At 46.1% G+C, this 19,851-nt stretch overlaps 1 protein-coding gene across 5 annotated transcripts in view; it reads left to right on the top strand.

Moving 5' to 3' along the window:
* The window catches only part of EML4 (EMAP like 4), a 1,387,551-nt gene that overhangs the window by 1,021,087 nt on the left and 346,613 nt on the right, over positions 1–19,851 (top strand). For all 5 annotated transcript variants that reach the window (XM_069608481.1, XM_069608484.1, XM_069608483.1 and 2 more), the window contains 2 exons: positions 314–439; positions 553–684. In XM_069608481.1, coding sequence (XP_069464582.1) covers positions 314–439; positions 553–684 — 258 coding nt within the window. The remainder of the gene's footprint in view (positions 1–313; positions 440–552; positions 685–19,851) is intronic.

The following is a 19,851-nucleotide window of genomic DNA, read 5'->3' as shown; positions in this document are numbered from 1 at the left end:
GAATGGAATTTGTTAATGCATTTACATAGATCACTATAGTGTCTGTTTGACTACATTCCAATTGGGGAGATCCATGACACCTTTACGGATGCGTTAAGTTATTCTGACTTAATTTACTGTTATGAGTACTTATGCTAGTTCTACATGTAGATTCTGTTGTGAGGGAAGCAACAAAAACAAAAGATGAAGATGGGAAAAGCAATTCAGCTAAATAGTGATGGCTATGGGTATTGATCTATATACCCCACTATAGACGCATTTTCATAATGGTGCAAAGGTAAAATATATAATATTTCTTTTTTTGTTGTTGCAGGTACCTGATCAATATGGAACTATTCGTGCAGTTGCCGAAGGAAAAGCAGATCAGTTTTTAATAGGCACTTCGCGTAACTTTATTCTGCGGGGGACATTTAATGATGGTTTCCAAGTAGAAGTGCAGGTATGACTAATAGTCTCCTTGTATCTTGTTACAGGAAGAGATCATTATTGTATGTTGTGTATCCACACTAGTAAATGTGAAGTTAATGTGCCTAATGTATATTTTGCTTTTAGGGTCACACAGATGAACTTTGGGGGTTGGCAACACATCCGTTTAAAGATTTGCTTTTATCATGTGCCCAGGATAGACAAGTTTGTCTTTGGAATTATGTGGACCATACTCTAGAATGGACCAGGCTTTTAGATGTAAGTATGTATTTCAGTGTCTTTTAATGATGTTATGTTTCTGAATGGAATGCGTTTTAGTCATCAACCTCTCCCAATTGAGGGAATTATAAAAAAAATAAATTAAAAACTTGTATGCTGAGATGTTTTGCTCTCTAGATTTTCAAAGGATCAAACAATCGTATCACATAAGTGGGTTGTGTGAAAAAACAGAATGTGTTTCACTGCCCAGACCCCGGGATCCCTTACTCAGGTGGCCAGGATCACCGGGGTGAGGGTTCCTCAGTGAGTGGCGGACGGACAACCCATGGCGAGACGCGGAATCCACCCCTTTCAAATACCCCTCTCCAATCCTACTTTTTGGGATATTCCAACTTACCAGATTCCCCCCCAACCCTTTCCTACACAGACACTGAGCCGAGGAAGAGGAGGTCTAAGGCTGAAAGGATTGCCACCCATGCAATACATTGGACATGTCCCTCTAACCAGATCAGGCAAGGTCAGGAACTTGACTTTAATCATGCACACCTAATACCTATTAACTCTCCCGACATTGTTAAAAGGTGGAACACTGAGACAGACTTTGAGCAAGGTGGTCCACGCGAAGGAGCGGACCCTCCAGTGCTATGGCGAATTGGTGAATTAGAGTGACAAACCAGGGGGTTAAACTAAAGGGGTCAGGGAGCCAGACAACCCCCCCCCCGCACCCCCCCAGCGAGAGATTGTTATTTTTGAAAGGCCATGAGGATTGCGCACGACTGCCCAGCTGGAACAGAGAAAGGGTCTTCTGAGTGCTACAAGGTTAGCACCCTCTTGGGTGAACGGCAGAGTTGGGGAGGCGCAGAAGCGGCAGTGGTAACAACCTTGACTCCTACATAAAAGGCGCGAAAGATGGAAAGCATCTTAACATGACTAGTGAGTTGAGGGAAGCAAAGAAAGCCCGGTCTGGTGTTTAATTGAAATGCTTGCGACAGTATTGGACGGATGAAGGTAACACGAGCGGCGCTAAACTGAAGAGAAATTTAATCCATTGTTAAGAACTGTAAATACAAAAAACAAAGGAGCAGAGTGGTACGGCAAAGTGAGATTGCCCAATCGAAAGTCTCTGTGAAATGTTTTAAAGCTGTAGAGGCAGCAAGAAGCGAGAGATGAGCGTTGGTTGAATTTTGTTTTGTTGAATTTGGCAAGAGAACGAGAGTAGGGTCCGGGCCCGCCTGATGGGAGACCAGTGTGAAAAGCAAAAGAAGGTTCTGCGCCCGACTGAGGGAGACCCGTTTGAAAAGCAAGTCTTACGTAACAAGTACATTTTCCAAAAGACATTGGAACTGAAGGAAAATACGTAAAGTGGAATTAAAGAAAGAAAGGAGGGTCAAAGTGGTCATGTGGAGGTGGGAGCAAAAATCCTACCAGTTTCGAAAGTCTTCAATAGCAAAATCAAAATACGAAAGACGTTTTGAGCCCGACTGAGTGGAACCTATAGTGTGGAATGTGAAGAAAGCTTGGGCAAGGGAACCCCACCAAGGAGAAAAGGTTTAAACCCGATTGGGGGGAACATATAGTGAATTGTGATCAAATACTATACTTAGAAACTGTTTGGCTGAAACTGTGTAGAAGCTTGACCTGGAATTTGCTGAGAAGATCCAGAGAGGTTAAACCTGTAAACTTGTGACTCAGATTTGAATGGCCATGAAGGCTCTGCAGGGCAAAGCCGGCCTCCTAACTGTGTTCACAAGCCAAAGTGTGTTCATCCATCAAGTGTTCCACCTAACCCTGTGCTGTACAACGTAGGGGACGAGAATTAATACTCATTTATATTGCCATTCTGGCATTTCGTTTTACCACTGATTTTTCCTTTTGTCGATACATATCCCTAGATCACATTAGGGTGTATGGGAGTGAGGGCAATCATTAGGTTTTTGTTAGTATAGGCCTTTGATGTTTGACTGAGACTGACTAGGACTGTTTCTTTATTATTTGATGGTTGACATTACTCCCATTTTAGCTATAGTGCCGGACAGGAGTTTTTCCAAACCCCTTGAATTTAACAATAAAGGTTTTGAAACTGGCAACTCTTGTGTCGGTTTCTACTTGTGATACCATGCCTCCCTTACAGTTGTTAGTGTGACGACGTGGACACAGTTGCTAAGTGGCCCCACCTTGAGCCTATTATGGCTTTAATTTTCCCATCCCATTTTTAGTATGGGCTTACAAGTTCTTGCCTGTAAACAGAAAATCCCAAACTGACTTAAGGTTTTGGACACTAAATGAGTCCCCTGGCATCTGATCAGCAAAGGGCTGTTTTCACAGCAAGGGTGTATTCATAATCTCTCTGGATCGTATCTCCCCAGCTCTGAATTATCTCCATTGGCTCTCTGTGGATGCAAGAATTAAATTCAAATCCCTCTTTATTGTCCACAAGGCTTTCTGGGGCCTGGGTCCAACATACCTTCAGCTATCCCTCCGCAAATACCTCCCCTCTCAAGCTCTCTGCTCATCTACATCTAACTCCCTCAGGGTCAGTCGTTTTTCTAGGAAACTAGCTGGGGGTCGATCTCTGTCTTCAGCTGGGGCCTCCCTCTGGAACAGCCTCCCTGCCACACTAAAGCTTGAGGAGAACCATCTCCAGTTCCGGAAGCACCTCAAGAGCCTCCTCTTTGCTTCTGCCTTCGCCTCCCCTTTCCTCTGCTGATTTGCTGTCCTCCTTCAGCACTGTGCACCTGGCCAACCTCTGTCCTCCGGGCCCAGGTACCTGCTCACCCTGCCACCCACCCGCACTGCCTCCGGGCCATCCCTTGCACTGGGCTCTGTATCTGTACCCATACAGGTCCCCTCCTTTTTTTTCTACCAGCACTTATAAGACCTACTCAGTCTGCCGCCTTAAATCCAGCACTTGCCACTTGCTGGCTGCACTATCATTGGTTGTTGCCTTATTATTTATCAATGTATTATTATTTATCTGTGTCTCCTTGTTCCGCACTCTCCTTTTCTCCCCCCTTCCTTGCACTTTTCCCCCTCCCCATCTCCCATGCACTTGCGCATTCTCAATGTCACTGGACCTAGCAAGAGCGTTGTTTTGTTCTCCCCTGTTCCCCTTCCCTTGCCGCGCTCTGAAACACTTATGTATGAGCGCGATATAAAGGTATCCAGGTTGCTCCTGCTTGTATCCCTTTTGCAACTCCTTTAACAGGGTCTTCGATGTTGTGCTAATCTTCCAGCATCTTCAAACTAGAGACTAGAAAGTATCCACAGGAACCTTTGTTCTGTTGCTTCACAAGACATTGAGCCCTCTCCGAACTGCCTTTTAGCTAGGGTTGCGGATTCGACTTTAAAAGCCTTGTTGTGCGAAGAAAGTGCCTCTAGAACTTTAAGCTCTGCTAGTGTTTGACTAACCAACTGTTTTCCTTCCTAAAAGACTTAATTTTATGTGGTGTTGCTCACTAAATACAATTACTATATTTCTTTGTCCCTGCGCAAGTGCGCGGTATGACCAATAGTACGGTAGAACTGTCGTTAGTGTCATACACTGTAACAATTGTAACAGGTGAGCAACTACAAACTAAGTAGTGGCCTTTGAAAAGTATTTCAACGTATTTCTATGTGTTTTCGTTCTGTGTGCTAGGTATCTTAAAACATAACTTGTGTAAATGTAATACATTTACAGTTGGCCTTTGGCGTCCAACCCCTGGAGCTCTGCTCCCCTGATGCCTTCAGTGCCCAACCCCCCCATCCAATGAGCTTGCATCGCCCCCTGACGACTGCTACGCGTTGAACTCTGCGACTTGGTCGCTTGTAGGGATACTCCACCAAGGGCCTGCTTCATTCGCAAACCTCCCCACCCCCTTGAGGAAATGTAAAGTTGGACAGTATAACTTACAGAAGTTCATCACGCATCATCATCAGCTAATGTCAGTTAATGAACTTGAAACGCCTTAGAAATTGTACATTTGGACAGTATACCATCAAAGTTGGATGCATGTGAAACGGAATGCCACCAGACTCATATGAAACGGTACACGAAATCATCACTTATACACAACTTCATAAGTGAATGAACTCCAGTGAATGGACTTCAAACGCCTTAGGAATTGCAGTTTTTACAGTATACCATTAAAGTGGGCGAAATGTGGAACAGAATAACTCCAGACCCATTTCTGAAGGATATACAATGACCCCAATTTAAACCGTTAGAAAAAAAAGTTAAACAAAATCGTCACTTATGCACAACTTCTCCAGCATGAGGCCTGGCATGGGTTCACATGCTCATGAATATGGGAAATCTCGATAAAAGAAAAAATAGTTTCACCGACAAACTGCATTTCTCCTTTTAACCATTCACTGTCCTCAGGGTCGTACTGCCTCCATCCAATGACAGTCCTCTCCCTAACCCCCTCTTCTCGCAGCCATCTTCTGATTTTTACAACACACTTCAGTGTTGGGAGTCCTCGAGTTTGCTCTTCGAGCTACTTCTACATTTTTTTCATTTTTTTTTACGGGAAAAGGTTCTATTTTTGTTCCAAAAGAGCCTGTGTGCTCTTTTCTCCATCTGCCGACAGCGGGTATCTCTTGTCTGTGAATTTCAGCACCTCTCAAGGGCGAGGATTGTCAAAGATTCCAGAAGGCCATCAGGCCTACTTCACGCCCTCCGACCATGACGGAGGAGGAGGAGGAGGAGGGATGGGTCCCTCTTCAAGCCCTGCACCAAGTGCGGACTGCGGAATGTGTTTGTGGAAGATGAGCACCTTCAATGCCTCTACTGCCTGCACCTGGATGGAGCATAAGGAGATGGAGTGTGAGATATTCCTCGGGTTCTCCAAGAAGACGATGAAGGACAGGCACAGTAGACTGGCAGCGTGGCTTAACGCTAAGTCCTCTGCCCCAAGCCCCGAGCAGGGTCATGCCTCACCAAGGACCGGCCGGTCCCAGGAGTGGTCCTCTAAGTCATTTGAGGGCACCTCATCCATGAGGGCCCAAGGCCAAGAACTGCAAGTCTTGAGTCCACCGGGTTTGCTGCGGAAGCAGGTCCCAATGTGGATAGTGCGCGATAATCAACCTCCGCCTCCATTGCTGCCGGCAATCAAGCTCCTCCTCAAAGAGAAAATTTACCCCAGCTAAACTGCGGGAGAAGTCAAAGAAGCCGGGGATGGAGGAGAAGAAGGCCGAACTGCAGGCCCAATTGGCGCAGGTTTAGACTTCGACGATATTTGGTGACAGCTGTCCCGACGATGGCTACGGGAGCTGACCCTATGAAGGTGGCACCTGCAGCATAGAACGTATCCCTGCTCCAAAGGCTGCAGTGACTTTGCAAGGAGTCTACCACCTCTGTGGGTTTACGGGTGGGTTTTAACAGGATATTCCAGGATATATGACTGGGCACACAGAGGAGATCACAGACTTTCAGACCCACCGTTCAGCATTTGGCCACGTCTCTTCAGGACACCATTTCTTGATCGAAAACACACTTGTATGGTTTGGCTAAAAGACCCTGTTCTTTCAGTCTGTCAGACTTCTCTGACCCGGATTGTAGGTTCTACATACGGAGAAAAAATAATAATGTCATCCAAGTAGACTGTGAAACTATGGAACATAAGGACCTCCAAACACACGGTCCATTAACTTTTGAAAAAACCTCAGGTCCTTAGCTAATCCGAATGGTGACCAAATGGGGTATGTGAGGAGCCAGGAATGAGACATGGACACAGGGAACTCATGCATTTGGCCATAAAACTTTATTGAAACAAAAAGGGGTTAGAAAATGCCTCTCTTCTTGCTCTAAAATGTATTTCCCAACCTAAAATAAAACTAAGGGTCTGTCTGATGTCGAGATGTCCAAAGTAAAATGTCCTGTGTCCAAAGTACTATTCTGGCCCTCGCATTCTAAAAATCAACTCTAGGGTGAAAAGAGAAATCGCTTTGGCCTAGAGTAGCCTACAAATGTTCAAAAAGAAGATGCTAAACTCCAGCACAAAAGTTCCAGCAGGATAATGTTCACCGTTCCAGAGGATGGTTCCCTTCGCTGGATTTCTCTTCACTCGGCTTTATACTTTTAAGATCAGTTCTTTAAGTTTCTTTTGATCAACAACCCAACTGGTATGCAAAACAACTTGGCTGTTAGTCTGAACCTTGGTGGGATATCTGTGTACTCTCCTGCTATGTTTTTTCTTCTCTTTAATCTACATCTGCATAGTCTTTAACTATTCCAAATGTATGCTTATCAGGACTTCCTCATGTGATGTACTTTACACACTGTCCAACTTGACCTTGCCTGGTATACTCTCCTGCCAGGGCTTTTCTTGTATGTACACTGCGTACACTTGCAAACTTGACAGTCTTACATTTGTTCCATTCTGTCTCTTTATGTAATATTGACTTTCTCGTTCTTTCTCATATGCTTCATTTACTTTTCCTTGTCTTAGGTAGGATTGCCGACATGCCCCGTTGTCCCTGCTTCACTTGAGTGGACACACCAGCTCTCTGTGGCATGCATAGCTTCTCCCACAGCAAACCTGCAGCAGTTTTTCAGTGTCCCTCTCCCTCTCTCTCTGGGTTTACTGCCTCTGCTCCATGGCTTCTTTGCCTCTCGCAGCTCCCACTCGCCTTCATCCAGGCTTCTCCATGCTTGGGCAGCGTGGAAGCTGCCTTTGCGGTACCTGCAAAATCTTGGGAGACTTTCTTCCTCTTCTGGCATCCTCGCAGCATACCATCTCCTGGCGTCTGTTTTCCTCTGCTTCTTCTGCGAGCCGATTGGCTCCATGAACCTCGCACCAGCCCAGCGGTCCCTCGGTCACAGTACTTTTGTATTGAAGACAAGGGAAGTCAGTGGTTGATGACTTGTATGTACAGTTTGGGAAAGTATTCTCAGTAACCCTCATTGGTGTGTGAAAGAGTTATGACAATATGTCATTAAGGCATTGGGAATGGAGGGGGTATCCGCAAATGAAAAAGAGGGAAACCATGTCTCATCTGATGAGGGGGTAGGGGAGGAGGGAGAGTGCAGTGGCAAACCACAGTGACTGCTGCCAGATGCGGTAAGTGCTACCAGGGTGGTGGCTCAAGTGAGTGCAGAGAGACAGGAAACTGTAGGGTTGCAGATAGTCCCTAGGTGGGTGGGAGGCCCGGAGGCAGTGCAAGGGGCTACTGGTTGTACAGGAGCCTGGTGCCCTAGAGGTTAAGTAGGGTGGTCAGGTAATGAGTTGGCGCAGCAGACAGGAGCATCAGCAGGGGAGAGAGAGAGAGAAAGCAGAAGCTAAAAACAATGGTCTTGAGTTGCTTCCGGAACCTTAGGTGGTCCTGCTCAAGTTTGACAGAAGCAGGGAGGCTGTTCCAGAGGAAGGCCCCAGCCAAGGACAGAGATCTACCTCCCCTCTTTGCTTTGAGAAGCGTCTGACCCTCAAAGAGTTGGAGGAGGATGAGCGGAGGGCTTGAGAATGAAGATGTTAGAAAGAGAAAGTTGGATATAGTGTGGCCCCGACCCCAGAAAGCCTTGTGGACAGTGCAGAGTGTCTTGAACTTGATCCTTGCAGCCCACCGGGAGCCAGTAGAGAGATTTCAGGGCTGCAGAGATACGATCCATCCCTGGGCTTGTGGCCAAGGACAGGTCTTGCAGTCCTGTTGTGGATTAGTTGCAGAGAGCTGAAGAGTAGAGGCTAGAAAGGGGCTGCTGCAGCAGGCCAGTGTAGAGAAAACCAGGGCTTTCGAGACAGTGAGCTTCTGGGGGAAAGTGAGAAAAGGAAGAATACCTCTCAGGAGGTGCAGCTGGTAGTATGACGACTTGGAGATGTCTGATATGTGAGGAGAGAGGGAGGGAGTGGGTGGAGTCGAAGATGACACCAAGGTTCTTTGCCACACAGGAAGGTGTGGGTGGAGGGCCCAAGGTGGGTGGCTGGAGAGCAAGAGGGAAGGGGAAGCAGCGGTCTCAATGAGAAGGATCTCAGTCCTACTGGCATTAAGGCAAACATTGTTGGAGGAACACCATTCCTGAATCGCCCATAGACAGTCAGGGATGAGCGAGAGATTAGAGAAGGCTTAGGGGAGCTTGAAGGAGAGCGGAGTGTCATCCGCCTAACACTGAAAGTTAGAACAGAAGATAGAGATGAGATGGGCCAGAAGAGCCAAGTAATGGTTGAACAGCCAGGGTGAGACACCTGGGGAACACCACATGTACAGAGAAAGGTGGGCGAGAGAAAGGACCGCGGGTTGACCTGTGAAGGCACCCTCGTAGCACATGTCCCAATAATATGCAAAAATAAGATAAACTCCCCGTCAGGGAAAATGGATTTCCAGCCCTAGTAAAAATATGGCTTTGGGCCTAGTTCAAAATGGTGTCTTACTACAGGGATAGGGCTATATTCTATGTGCTATTTGCTATGGGATTTTGTATGAACTAAGCGCGTTGGGGGTGGTTGTGACTCCCCCCTTTGCTGCTACGTACGTTAATCACCTGGAGTGATGGAGTGGGGTGGGCAAGGATAGTCTCCTTCCTAACATTTCCCCCTTTCGTTACTCCTAAAGTAACAAATCGCCTCCCCCATTACCTTGGCGTTCCTCCACACTTCTAACTGCCTTGTCCCATGCAGGGCTACCTTTGATAGGCATCCATGCTCTACACACATTTCTCACACTCTCTCCACGTCTTGCATATTCTTCTGGAGTGCAGGTCATATATATACATCCACCATCACCCGCCAGATCCACCCACGCCTCCTTGTAGTTCTAAAGATTGTGGTGTTGTGCAATGATATTGTGATGCAAGTTATCTACCTCATCCCCAGTATGGTATATAGCCAACATGCAATATTTGGGCTCATCTCACTCCACAGTTTACACCTGTGCTTCCTGTGTCTTATGAGGCACACTGTTATTAGTGTTTCTACGATGGTCACCATCATCATTGCACTGCTGGGAACAGCTTTTGCACAACATCGGAGCCCTAGCTGGCACACACAGAAGATCAGCAGGAAGAACCTGATGATGGGGATCAGAATCTTCATTATGGTCCCAAGCAGAATCTTCATTATGGTCCCAAGCCACAAAGGCACCTAGCTGACTGCCATGCTGAATCAGTCGCTGTCTTGCACCCCTCATTCTTTTCTCATTTCACACCAAGTTCATGCACTGCTGTGATCACATCAGACAGTGTCCCGTTTTCAGCATCTGAAGAAAGTACAAATGTGCAACATGAACTTCCTATCTTTTTGCAAACACTGACTTCCCTTGCCGTGAGAAGGTCCAAAACATAGCGGTTTTGCATAGTCATGAGCCACAGAGCTCTTAGTTCCACCTTGATGCCGTTAAATTCTTCTTCAGTGTCCTTTGCCAGCTGGATCAGCTCCCAAACATACTATTTGGAGCCTTAATTGCACCTACTCTATCAGAATTGTCCTTGACCTAGTATGATAGCAACCTTGTTTGTCGCCTCCCTTACTTGTTCCCCCCCCCACTATATTGTCAGGCTTAGTACGATGGTCACTTGTTTTGTTCCTCCCCTCCCTTTCTGCACCCCTTTCCCTCACCTTTTGCTAATCTCCGGTTCTACCAGAAATGTTGTCAGGCCTAGTACAGTAGTCGCCCGTCTGTTTCCATTTCCTTCCCACTCTCCCCCTCGGTTCCTTATCTATGTCTTAGCTCTTGCACTATTCGAAATTTCGCCAGGCCGGGTATGATAGTTAATTTCACATTCTTATTGTTCATGGCCTGTAAGAATGTCATTGTATTTTCCCTTGTTCCCTCCCGTGCCTTGAAGTGCTTTGAAACACATTGTGTATAGGCGCTATATAAATAAACTATCATATCACTTGGCATTTGCTCGTGCTTGGATGCTTCATACGATCGATGCAAAAAATGGATCTGCTGAGTTGAAGAATTTGTACTCGTCAGGGATCTGGGCAAGGAGATCAGAAGAATCTTGGGATATGTAGTTTGAGGCACGCTTCCTTCGAGACAGGTTGTCTCCTTGTTCTTCTTCAGACAGTATACCGAAGATGGGGGGGGTGATGCTTCTGTTGGCCGAGGTGCTAGTTGCAGTACTGTTGGAACCACTCCCCCCTTTACGTGCTCTTCTGGGATCATCAGCAGTACGGAATGCAGTGTTGCCAAAGTACAGTAGCCCCTCCATGATGGTGGGAGTTGCAAGACTGCCTGTTTGCCGCACACCCAGTAATAGTCCATTAGGGCAGCAGTGCCATTTCGGAGGTCTGGGATAATGAGGGTTCTGTTGCAGCGCGTGATGGAACCCATGGATACTTTCCCTTCCCCATGAAAGCAAATTGTGTATTTTTCTTCGTGCTGGATTTTGATCGGGTTTTCAAGGGCGATGACACATGTCAGCTTTGTGATATGCTCAGTCCATATTTGTGCACTTTTGTTCCATCCATTCTTATCTTTTGTCTGACAGACCACGCAGTCCTTCAGCTTTGCACATGAATGTCGATTCTCCCCATGTATTCTCTGCAAATATTGTTCCCTCTATGGCCAGGAATGGCTCCTTGAAACACTTTGCGCCTTGTGGTCACTTTTTGAAGATTTTCTCGTCTGGCGGAAGAAGTTTCATTCATACTGTGTGTGCTTGGAAGGTGCTCTTTATCCTGCATAGTGCAAGGTGGATGAGACATTGTGCTTCTACCAGAGGGGCCTTCTGAGGTACCAAAACCTTGGGCATGCCAGATGCGGGCAGTATCAAAGTGCACACATAGCAACTACCATTGATCGCCCGTCTCCCAGAGGCACTCAAATCTGAGTACCACTTGTTAGACTGGCCAGGATGACAGAGGTCTTCTACTTTATCTAGCCCTAACCTACGGTTTGCATTGTATTTATACTGCTGTTTGCCTTCTCCTTCTACTATATTGTAAGAGGGATTGTTGTTCTCCTACCAGCCTGCTACACAGTCTATCAGTGGTGCACAGTGATTTCTAAACATCCATGGGCTGTTGACAATACATGGGGAAAAATACTGGTATTCACATTTTCATCAGTCTTTGTGTTATCTTGCATACACATTGTTTGCATATGGTAAATTTTAATTATTTACAAATACTCTGTTCTATTATCCCACGTCAGTTTTAGCCCCTCACCCCCTTCCTTTATATGGGCCCCCAGATAAAAGATACTGCCCAGTAAATTTCAAAGACCCTTATTACTATGGAAAACACGACAGCAACAAAATTCAGTCTACATTCGTAGCTATATGCCCTTGTGGCATTTATTCTATTCCTAGTGGCATCTATCTTAACATTGTCACTGTTTAGTGGTGTTGTCACGATCCATGCCCCTGACCCCCTCGGGTATAACAGCCCCCTGGCAGCAGTGGGGCTAAAGCCCTTCACACTGGCCCCAAGGGCCTTAAAACTCCATCAGAAACCTACATGGAGTCAGTCCTGGTGCCTTTGGCGCCAGGCTCATTATCAGGAATAAAGCAATACCAGTTTTGGACCTTAATCCAACATGGAGGCCTATTGCACAGCTCAGTTCCTAAGAACCAAGCCATGCGGTTTAGTGTTTTGGGTGTGGCTGGGGCTGAAACTAATTGGCCTGGAACTACTTTACCTAGGCTATTTAAACCACACCCAAACAGCAGAACACGCTTTGCATTATTCTGCACTCCTGCAGCATAATGCTCACTGTGTCCAGCTCCTGCTCATCTGCTTCTCCGGCGGCCTGATCCTGAAGCCCTAGATCCGGATTCCATTAATAACCTGGAAGAACAAGAACAGCATTAGCAAGCAAGAACACTTACCTGTGAAGTAACCGGCCTTGAATCCATCCTGCGCTTCGCTTACCTCGCCCATCTCTGGAGTTCACCGCAGCCTACAAAGGTAAAGAAACAAGGCAGCATTAATAACAATTCTTACCTGGGCAAGCAGCGATTCCTGGCAGCACCCTGCGCTCCTCTTACCTCGTCCATCTCCGGGTTTCACTGCAACCTGCAAGGGAGAAGCAAGGTCAGCATTAACAGAGCACTTACCTGGGCAAGCAGCACTTCGATCGCTCATCACTCCGGAACATCAACCTGTACAAAGAAGAGACGAGAACACAGGTTAGCAATTAACACCAATAAACAGCACAGCGCTCCGCGCATCAATAACTCACCGTGATCTTGGACATCGGCGCGGAACCTCCGAGATCGCAACCATCCCCGTGAAAACAAAAAGAGACATTGTTAGGGGACAGCGTAGTGGAGCAAGACGCCGAGAAGACAGAGAAAACGGAGGGAAAGAAAGAGACAGAATAAAGACGGAAAAGACATTATAACTCACCTGGAAGACAGCAATCACAGTCTGAGTCACAGCCGGTCTGGACCCGACACAAGGGCAAACGGACTAGTGAAGCAACTAGGTCCACAGAATGCCCACACCAACCACGCACCCTTGCACAGAGACGCAGGACGGAGAGTCCAACGCACAAAAACCTAAGATGAGCAATAACCCCAATGGAGGGGATTTGGACCAGAGGGAGGTGGGAGTCCACCCATCACAGAACCAGTATCTTAACCCACCATTCTCCTGTTATAGACGCTACCCAACATCTGGCACATATCCAAGCAGAGAGGTGTCCGGGATAGCGCTTAGAGACTTCCATCCAGTATTGTGTGGCGCACCCGTGGATACCAGGTGAGCATAACAGGTGTAAGCTCAAGCATCATTGCACCTATGGAAAAGGATAAAACAGGATAATCATCTTTTAGAAGGGACAGGATAAAGAGTTTGAAATTGAACATGATAGAAATAAGAGATGAATCGAGGAAGCAAGTGAGAATGAGATGAACAAAAAGTCAGTGAAAGAGAGAGAGGTGTAGCACTCACTCATGCTTAGAACCATTTATACTTGCAGAAAATCTTTCACGATTTACGTTTTTTGCTGCCATGACACATCTTCAGCAACCTCTTATGGTACCGCAGCATTTGTTTGATTGCTGTCTAGTGTGTCAGGAGCTACTCTATCATGTGCTTTTCGTACATTGGAAAGGTGGATCCAGTACCTTAGCTCTTTCAATTTTACAGCAAGGGGTGTACAATAGATCACTCCATATGGTCCATGGAATCTGGGAGGGTTCCACTTGTGGAAAAAACTTCGTACATACACTAGCTCTCATGGCATCAAAGATTGCATTGGGCTATCTTGTGTTGCAGTAGACGTTTCAATCATATTGTCTGTGGTGAATGGGGGTGCGATCTGTTTGGCAATGCATTTCACTGCTCGTGTTAGCTGTGTGAGGTACTCTTTCAACTCTTCTCCTAACACAGTTGCTGTTCTGTGTGCATCAGAAACTCTTCTTAATGGCGATAGTGGTGTTTGCATGCTGCTGCCAGTCACTATTTCGTGAGGGGAGAGGTGGTGGTCCTTACTTGCCTGAGTGCGCAGCTGGTTAAATGTGAGGGGTAGGCAGTATACCCAGTTTTTCTTCAGGGAGTTGCATAGTTTAGACAATCTACTTTTCAGACGGCTGTTTATTTTCTCCACAATTCCATTTGCTTGCCGGTGATAAATCGAGCACATTTTGTCTTTTATTTCTAGCAGGAATGCCTTCTTTGAACAGATCATTGACAAAATGCGTACCATTATCTGACCTTATGACGTCACATCTTCCCCATCTGGGAAACCTCTCCGACCAAAATCCTGGCTGTGCACTTTGCGTCAGGTTGGGCACAGGGCCCTGCCTCCACCCATTGAGAAAATGTGCACACCATCACGATTAAATATGTTGCCCCGTTGCACCTCCCTCCCATGTCTGTGTAATCAATGTGCAGCTCTCGGAAGGGGCACACAGGGCGGGGTATTTGACCCACATTTTATTGAGATACTCCTGAAGGTTTGGGATAAACCAATCTTCCTGAAGATCGGTGGAAATGTGTTGTTTTGTGCTATGGGCAGAAAAGTGCAGTTGTTCAAATGCGTCATACAACAATTCTTCAGGCATGACAACTTTTCCTGTTGTGTCCTGTCTCCACAATAAGTCTAGAGGGGATTGTGTGACCCTCTCTTGGTCATAAATCTTGTTCACTTTGTGGGGCTCTTTTTTGTAACTCTGTTATTTGTTTGTTTGTTTATTTCTTTGATAATGCGCACCAAACCCTTAGGTAGTTGGGCGCAACATGACAAGTAGACTTGAAGCTTAGTTACAGAATAAGTAGGGTACATAAATACAGGAAATATGCAGATTTACTGCCATATTAGTTTACAATGAGACTAGTGGTCGCATATAAGTATTACATCAAGTGATGCAATGGTAACAGATACATTGCGAACGGTAAGGCCTAAAAGGCATTAGGTAGCAGGGGCAGTCATGGTACAGGTGCAGGGTGAGGCAAGTTAGGAGTCGTTTGTTCGTATCCAGGTAAGGATGTTCTGTCTAAATATGGAGTAAGGTTGTTCCATTCTGAGATCTAAGGGGAGTGCGTTCCAGGATTGCGCAGGTATTACCGGGAAGCTAGAGCAGCTAGCTGTGGTGCGTTTAAATCTGGGGATCTCTAGAGTGCCGGCATTGGCAGATCTTATAGGGTGGGAAGTGAGTCTCTTGTTTATTCTTTCTAAGAGATATGGTGGAGCTATGTTGTTCAGGCATTTAGACGTGAGTGAGAGTGTTTTATGGAGGATCCTGTTGTAGATTTTGAGCCATTGGACATCTCTTCTAAATTTGGAGATGTGCTCTTTGTTGGGAATATTTAAAGCTGCTCTTAGGGCATTATTTTGCAGTCTTTGCATTTTGTCAATAATGTATTTATTGGCTCCTGCATACAAGGCATTACAATAGTCCAATCTGGATATTATGAGTGCATTGGCCAGAGTGATGCAACTAGTTTTTATAGAGAAATAGTCTGCAGGCTCGGATCAGTTTGCAGGTGTTGGCTGTTGTGGATGCTAGTGAGTTGACTTGTTTCTTAAGGTTAATTGCAGAGTCAAGGTAGACGCCTAGATTTTTAACTACGGGCATCACCTTGATGACGTTATTGTCAATGTTGAAGGAGCCATAGCTGGGGTTAAGTTTTTTAAGGTTTGTCTCTGAACCTAGGATCAGTAACTCTGTTTTGTCATTCAGGCAGAGGCCGTGGGATGCCATCCATGCCTGAACGAGGAGGTATATTTTATTTACTAAGGCAGAGTCCTCCAGAAAGTTGCCCGAAAGGGGAATAAGAATCTGAGTGTCATCCGCGTAATTAGTGTAGGTGACGCCCAATCTATCCAACTTGTCAAACAAGGGCTTAATAAAGATGTTATACATAGTAGGTGAAACACATGATCCCTGAGGTACGCCACAGGAGGTTTGTATGGGATCAGCAAAAGCTGATGGGGAGAAGACTCTCATTGTGTGGTTAGCTAGGAAGGACTGAACCCCAGTTATGGCATCACTTGAGAACTGGGCATCCGACCTAAGGTGGTTGCATAAGACTGCGTGGTCCACCAGGTCAAAGGCTGCAGATAGATCAAGGAGGAGTAGCATAGCTGTTTTCCTGTTATCCTTCAACTTGTCAATTTTGGTCTTAAGGTCTATTAAGGCTGTTTCCGTGCCATGGAGAGGGCGGAAGCCAGATTCGCCTGATCCTAATAGGTGGTTAACTTCCAGGTAGTCCTGAATTTTAAGGTAAGCTACTCTATCGATAATTTTAGGTAAGAAGGGAACTGTGGTGATGGGTCTATAGTTAGTCGGGATAGAGGGATCTAATGTTTGTTTTTGGAGCAATGGGAGCACCCATGATTCTTTGAGATTATTGGGCACTGAGTTAGTCTTGAAGGAGGCATTAATAAGCCTTGAGATGAAAGTTGCTAGGTCTCTAGCTGCATCCTTTATCATTTGGGCTGGGCAGTTGTCTCCTTTGCAATTTGAAGCTTTTAAAGAGAGTATGATTTTTTTCTGTCTCAGAGATAGACATTTTCTTAAAACTGAAGGGTAGGGTAGCACTGTCCAATGTGACTAGAGGCGGTTGCTGCTCAGGTAGGAGCAGTGAGGCTTTCTTGTTAGCTATTTTGAGTTGGAGGGATGCAATGTTATTCGACAGCGCATTATGTATGTCAGTACACCCAACGCTTATTTTTAGGAATGTTGTCAGCCGATGATATCAGTGATTCCATTTCCCGAAGGATAGAGAATAGTTCCTTGGTGTCCGACTTTGCCTTTGAAATTCTGTTGTTAAATGTATTCTTTTTGTGCTAATTATTTCATTCTTGTAAAGTTTGGAAAGGTTCATTAGCTTGACTTTATTCTTGTCAGTGATTGAGTGACGCCAAGTTGATTGGAGCTTTCTTTTTTGGAGTCTTAATTCTTTAATTTGGGGCGTGAACCAGACATTAAGATGAGATTTCTGTCTACCTTTACGAACTTTGACAGGTGCAATAATGTCCAGTGCCTTAGTCATAGAATTGTTGAAGACCTCCACTGGTAAATTGGGGTCTGTATTGCTGGCAAGGTTGTTAATGGCTGGGAGGAGATGTGGGAGTAGCTTTTCCGCTGTAACATCCTTTTTGCTTCTAGTAGGGAGTGGAAGTGCCATTACAATAGTTTTGGAGCAAAGGAAGTCTAGTGTGGCAGAGAAGGTAATTAGATGGTGGTCAGTCCAGGGTTGCGGGGCAGTGTTGGTAATGCCAATATTACAGTTCAGGTCGGCAACCCAATCGAGGGTCCTTCCTTTAATATGGATAGGGATGAGGTCTTTTTGTATAAACCCATGATCCTTTAATAGGGCTGCTACTGATTGACTGATTTGGGCAATGGGTAATGCATTATAACCATCAGATTTTTTGTTACTCTGTTTTACTGGTGAGGATGCATCCTGTACTCCTGCGGATGGGCAGATATGCTGCTTCCTTTGCCGCTGCGTCAGCGGCAGCATTTCCCAAAGATCTTTTGTTCAAATTGTGGGTGTGTGCCTGGCACTTCACTATAACTACCACAGAGGGTTGTGTTAATGCCCCAATCAGTTTATTCAACAATTCGGAATGTTGTACTGGGGAACCATCTGCTCTCCTGAATCCCCTCCTCCATCTGGACAATCCAGCATTTACCATGGTGGTCACATATGCTGAATCCATAAATATTGTCACTGTACAAACTTTTGCTGCATAGAGCGCTTCAATCAAAGCCACTAGCGAGGCGGCTTGGGCAGAATAATACATAGGCAAATGTTTTTTAACCAGTATCTCATATTCCCCTTCTTCCAATATCAACACTGCTGCTCCTACATGCTTTTCACTGGTCTCTTGGCAAATGGATGCTGATACATCAACAATGAACACTTCTCCCTCCTCCAGTGCATTTTCACTTGCTTTAGGAGTGTCATCCCCTTCTCCCTCATATGTAGCACAATCATGCTCTTGCATATCTTGGACAATGCAGGGCTTGGTAAGGAATGTTGCTGGGTTTACTGACTTGCATCTTATGACCTTGATATTGGGGCTTGACGGTATAATCTCATAAACTGAGGCTCTTTGTGTTGTGAGGGTGGATTTGGATCTTTCAAGTATGGGAAACTGAGTGTTCTAAATAAAGGGTTACTGAACACCCCATCACAATTGTGGAGCTCTTTTTGATGGCAAAGGCTGCAGCTGCAAAAGCCTGTTCGTAAGCGAAGTGTCCATATCGCCATATGAGTTTGCTTAGCAAGTCCTCGGCCGAGCAAATTGACAGGGGAACTTTCATAATAAAGTAGGAGTGCCCGTTCTGTTTTACCTCCCATTTTGACATCCAAATGTTCTGTAAAAGGAACCGTTACTGCAGCCACAGAGAATCCTTGCGTTTCGAGATTTATTGCCAGACACTGAAAAGTCACCTTCACTTATGCATGATTTTTCCACCATCGAGTCCACCATAAAGATGAACTGTTTGCTCCCTATCTCTACCCCCACCAGTGGTTCCTCTTCTGGATGCAAGGTAGTTCATAGCACTGGACACGCTCTGTGGGCTGTCCTAGTCTGGGTGGGTGTCTTCACTCAGCACACATGTTCTTTGGTAAGGAGCTGGTGCACTGTTTGCAGTGGTGGTGAAGGGATTTTGATTTTGTTGGAATGAGTGGGGCGGTTTTGTTGTGCTGGCATCGTGTGGGCAGAGTAGCGTACTATAACTATAGTAGTAGTGCACTATAACCGGGTGGCAGTGTTGGTGATCGCTGCGGATGCTGTGGGGATCCTTCCGTATGTGCTTCCGGGGTGCGGGTGGCATATTGGGGAGATGCGTATTGAGGTGGTATGTAGTAAGGTCGGTTGTAGTGATAGTTTCCACCTTGCCTGCTGCAGCATTCTCGTGAAAAGTAACCCCACCTCCCGCATGTCCAGCATTACCCTTGGTTTCCTCCTCTGGGGCTTGGCCCTCCGTATCCCCCTTCACCCCCTTATCCTCCTCCCCTTTGTCCTCTGAACCCACCTCGTCCTCTTGCGTGCCTTCCTTGCCATTGGCGTCCCATATATGGTGGTTCTCATTCCCACTGCCCTTGACCGTGGTCCGTCCATACTGCGGCCATCCTTGCCTGCGTGGCCACAGAGACACTCCCCTCTTCACCCAATTGATCTGTGGCTGGTGCGGCTGTTACTGCTGTGACCTTCACCAGCTTTGTCTGTACGGCTAATCTCCTCTGAATAATCTTTTTCCTTTTCTTTGATCCTTCTACAATGGTGTACCATGGTGCTTTGAATTTCTGGCCACCCCTTTGCCTCTATTCCTGGTATCTTGTCTAGGGCCTTCTGTACATCCTTGGGTAACCCCCTTTTTATGATGAGGTAAAATAGGGAGGTAGATTGGTCACATGCGGTGCCAGTCTCTGCTTGCCACATCTCCTGCACGCGAAGAAAGAACTGAGCAGCAACTTCCCTCTCCCCCATTGTGCATTGCATTATAGATTGTAAGTCAGGGGTGTTGGGGAAGGTTCTCTGCAGTGCATCCCACACTTGTGCTCAGGCATTATTAAATGATGCCCCATCATGAGTATCGTTACTTAGTGTCACTCTCGAGAAACTTGCATTCACCCAAACTGCGTCTGCTTTATCTCTTTCTGCAGACACCAGACTTTTAATGCCTCGGATAGCAAGGGGCACTCCTGCAATATTCTTCTCAAAGGCATAGATTCATTTTCCTGTGCCTGCTGTGAGCAGAGAGAGGGACTTGAGGAGATTGCTTTTATCCAGAGATTGTTTTTATCCATCTGAGCCCACGGGACATAACCGGGTCGACCTGCTCCCTTATGGATATGGGGCATTTGCAGTTTTGAT

Source organism: Ambystoma mexicanum, chromosome 4q, assembly GCF_040938575.1.
Source record: "Ambystoma mexicanum isolate Mex_15411 chromosome 4q, UKY_AmexF1_1, whole genome shotgun sequence".
NCBI classification, from domain to species: Eukaryota; Metazoa; Chordata; class Amphibia; order Caudata; family Ambystomatidae; genus Ambystoma; species Ambystoma mexicanum.
This window is presented reverse-complemented; position numbering and strand designations above follow the sequence as displayed.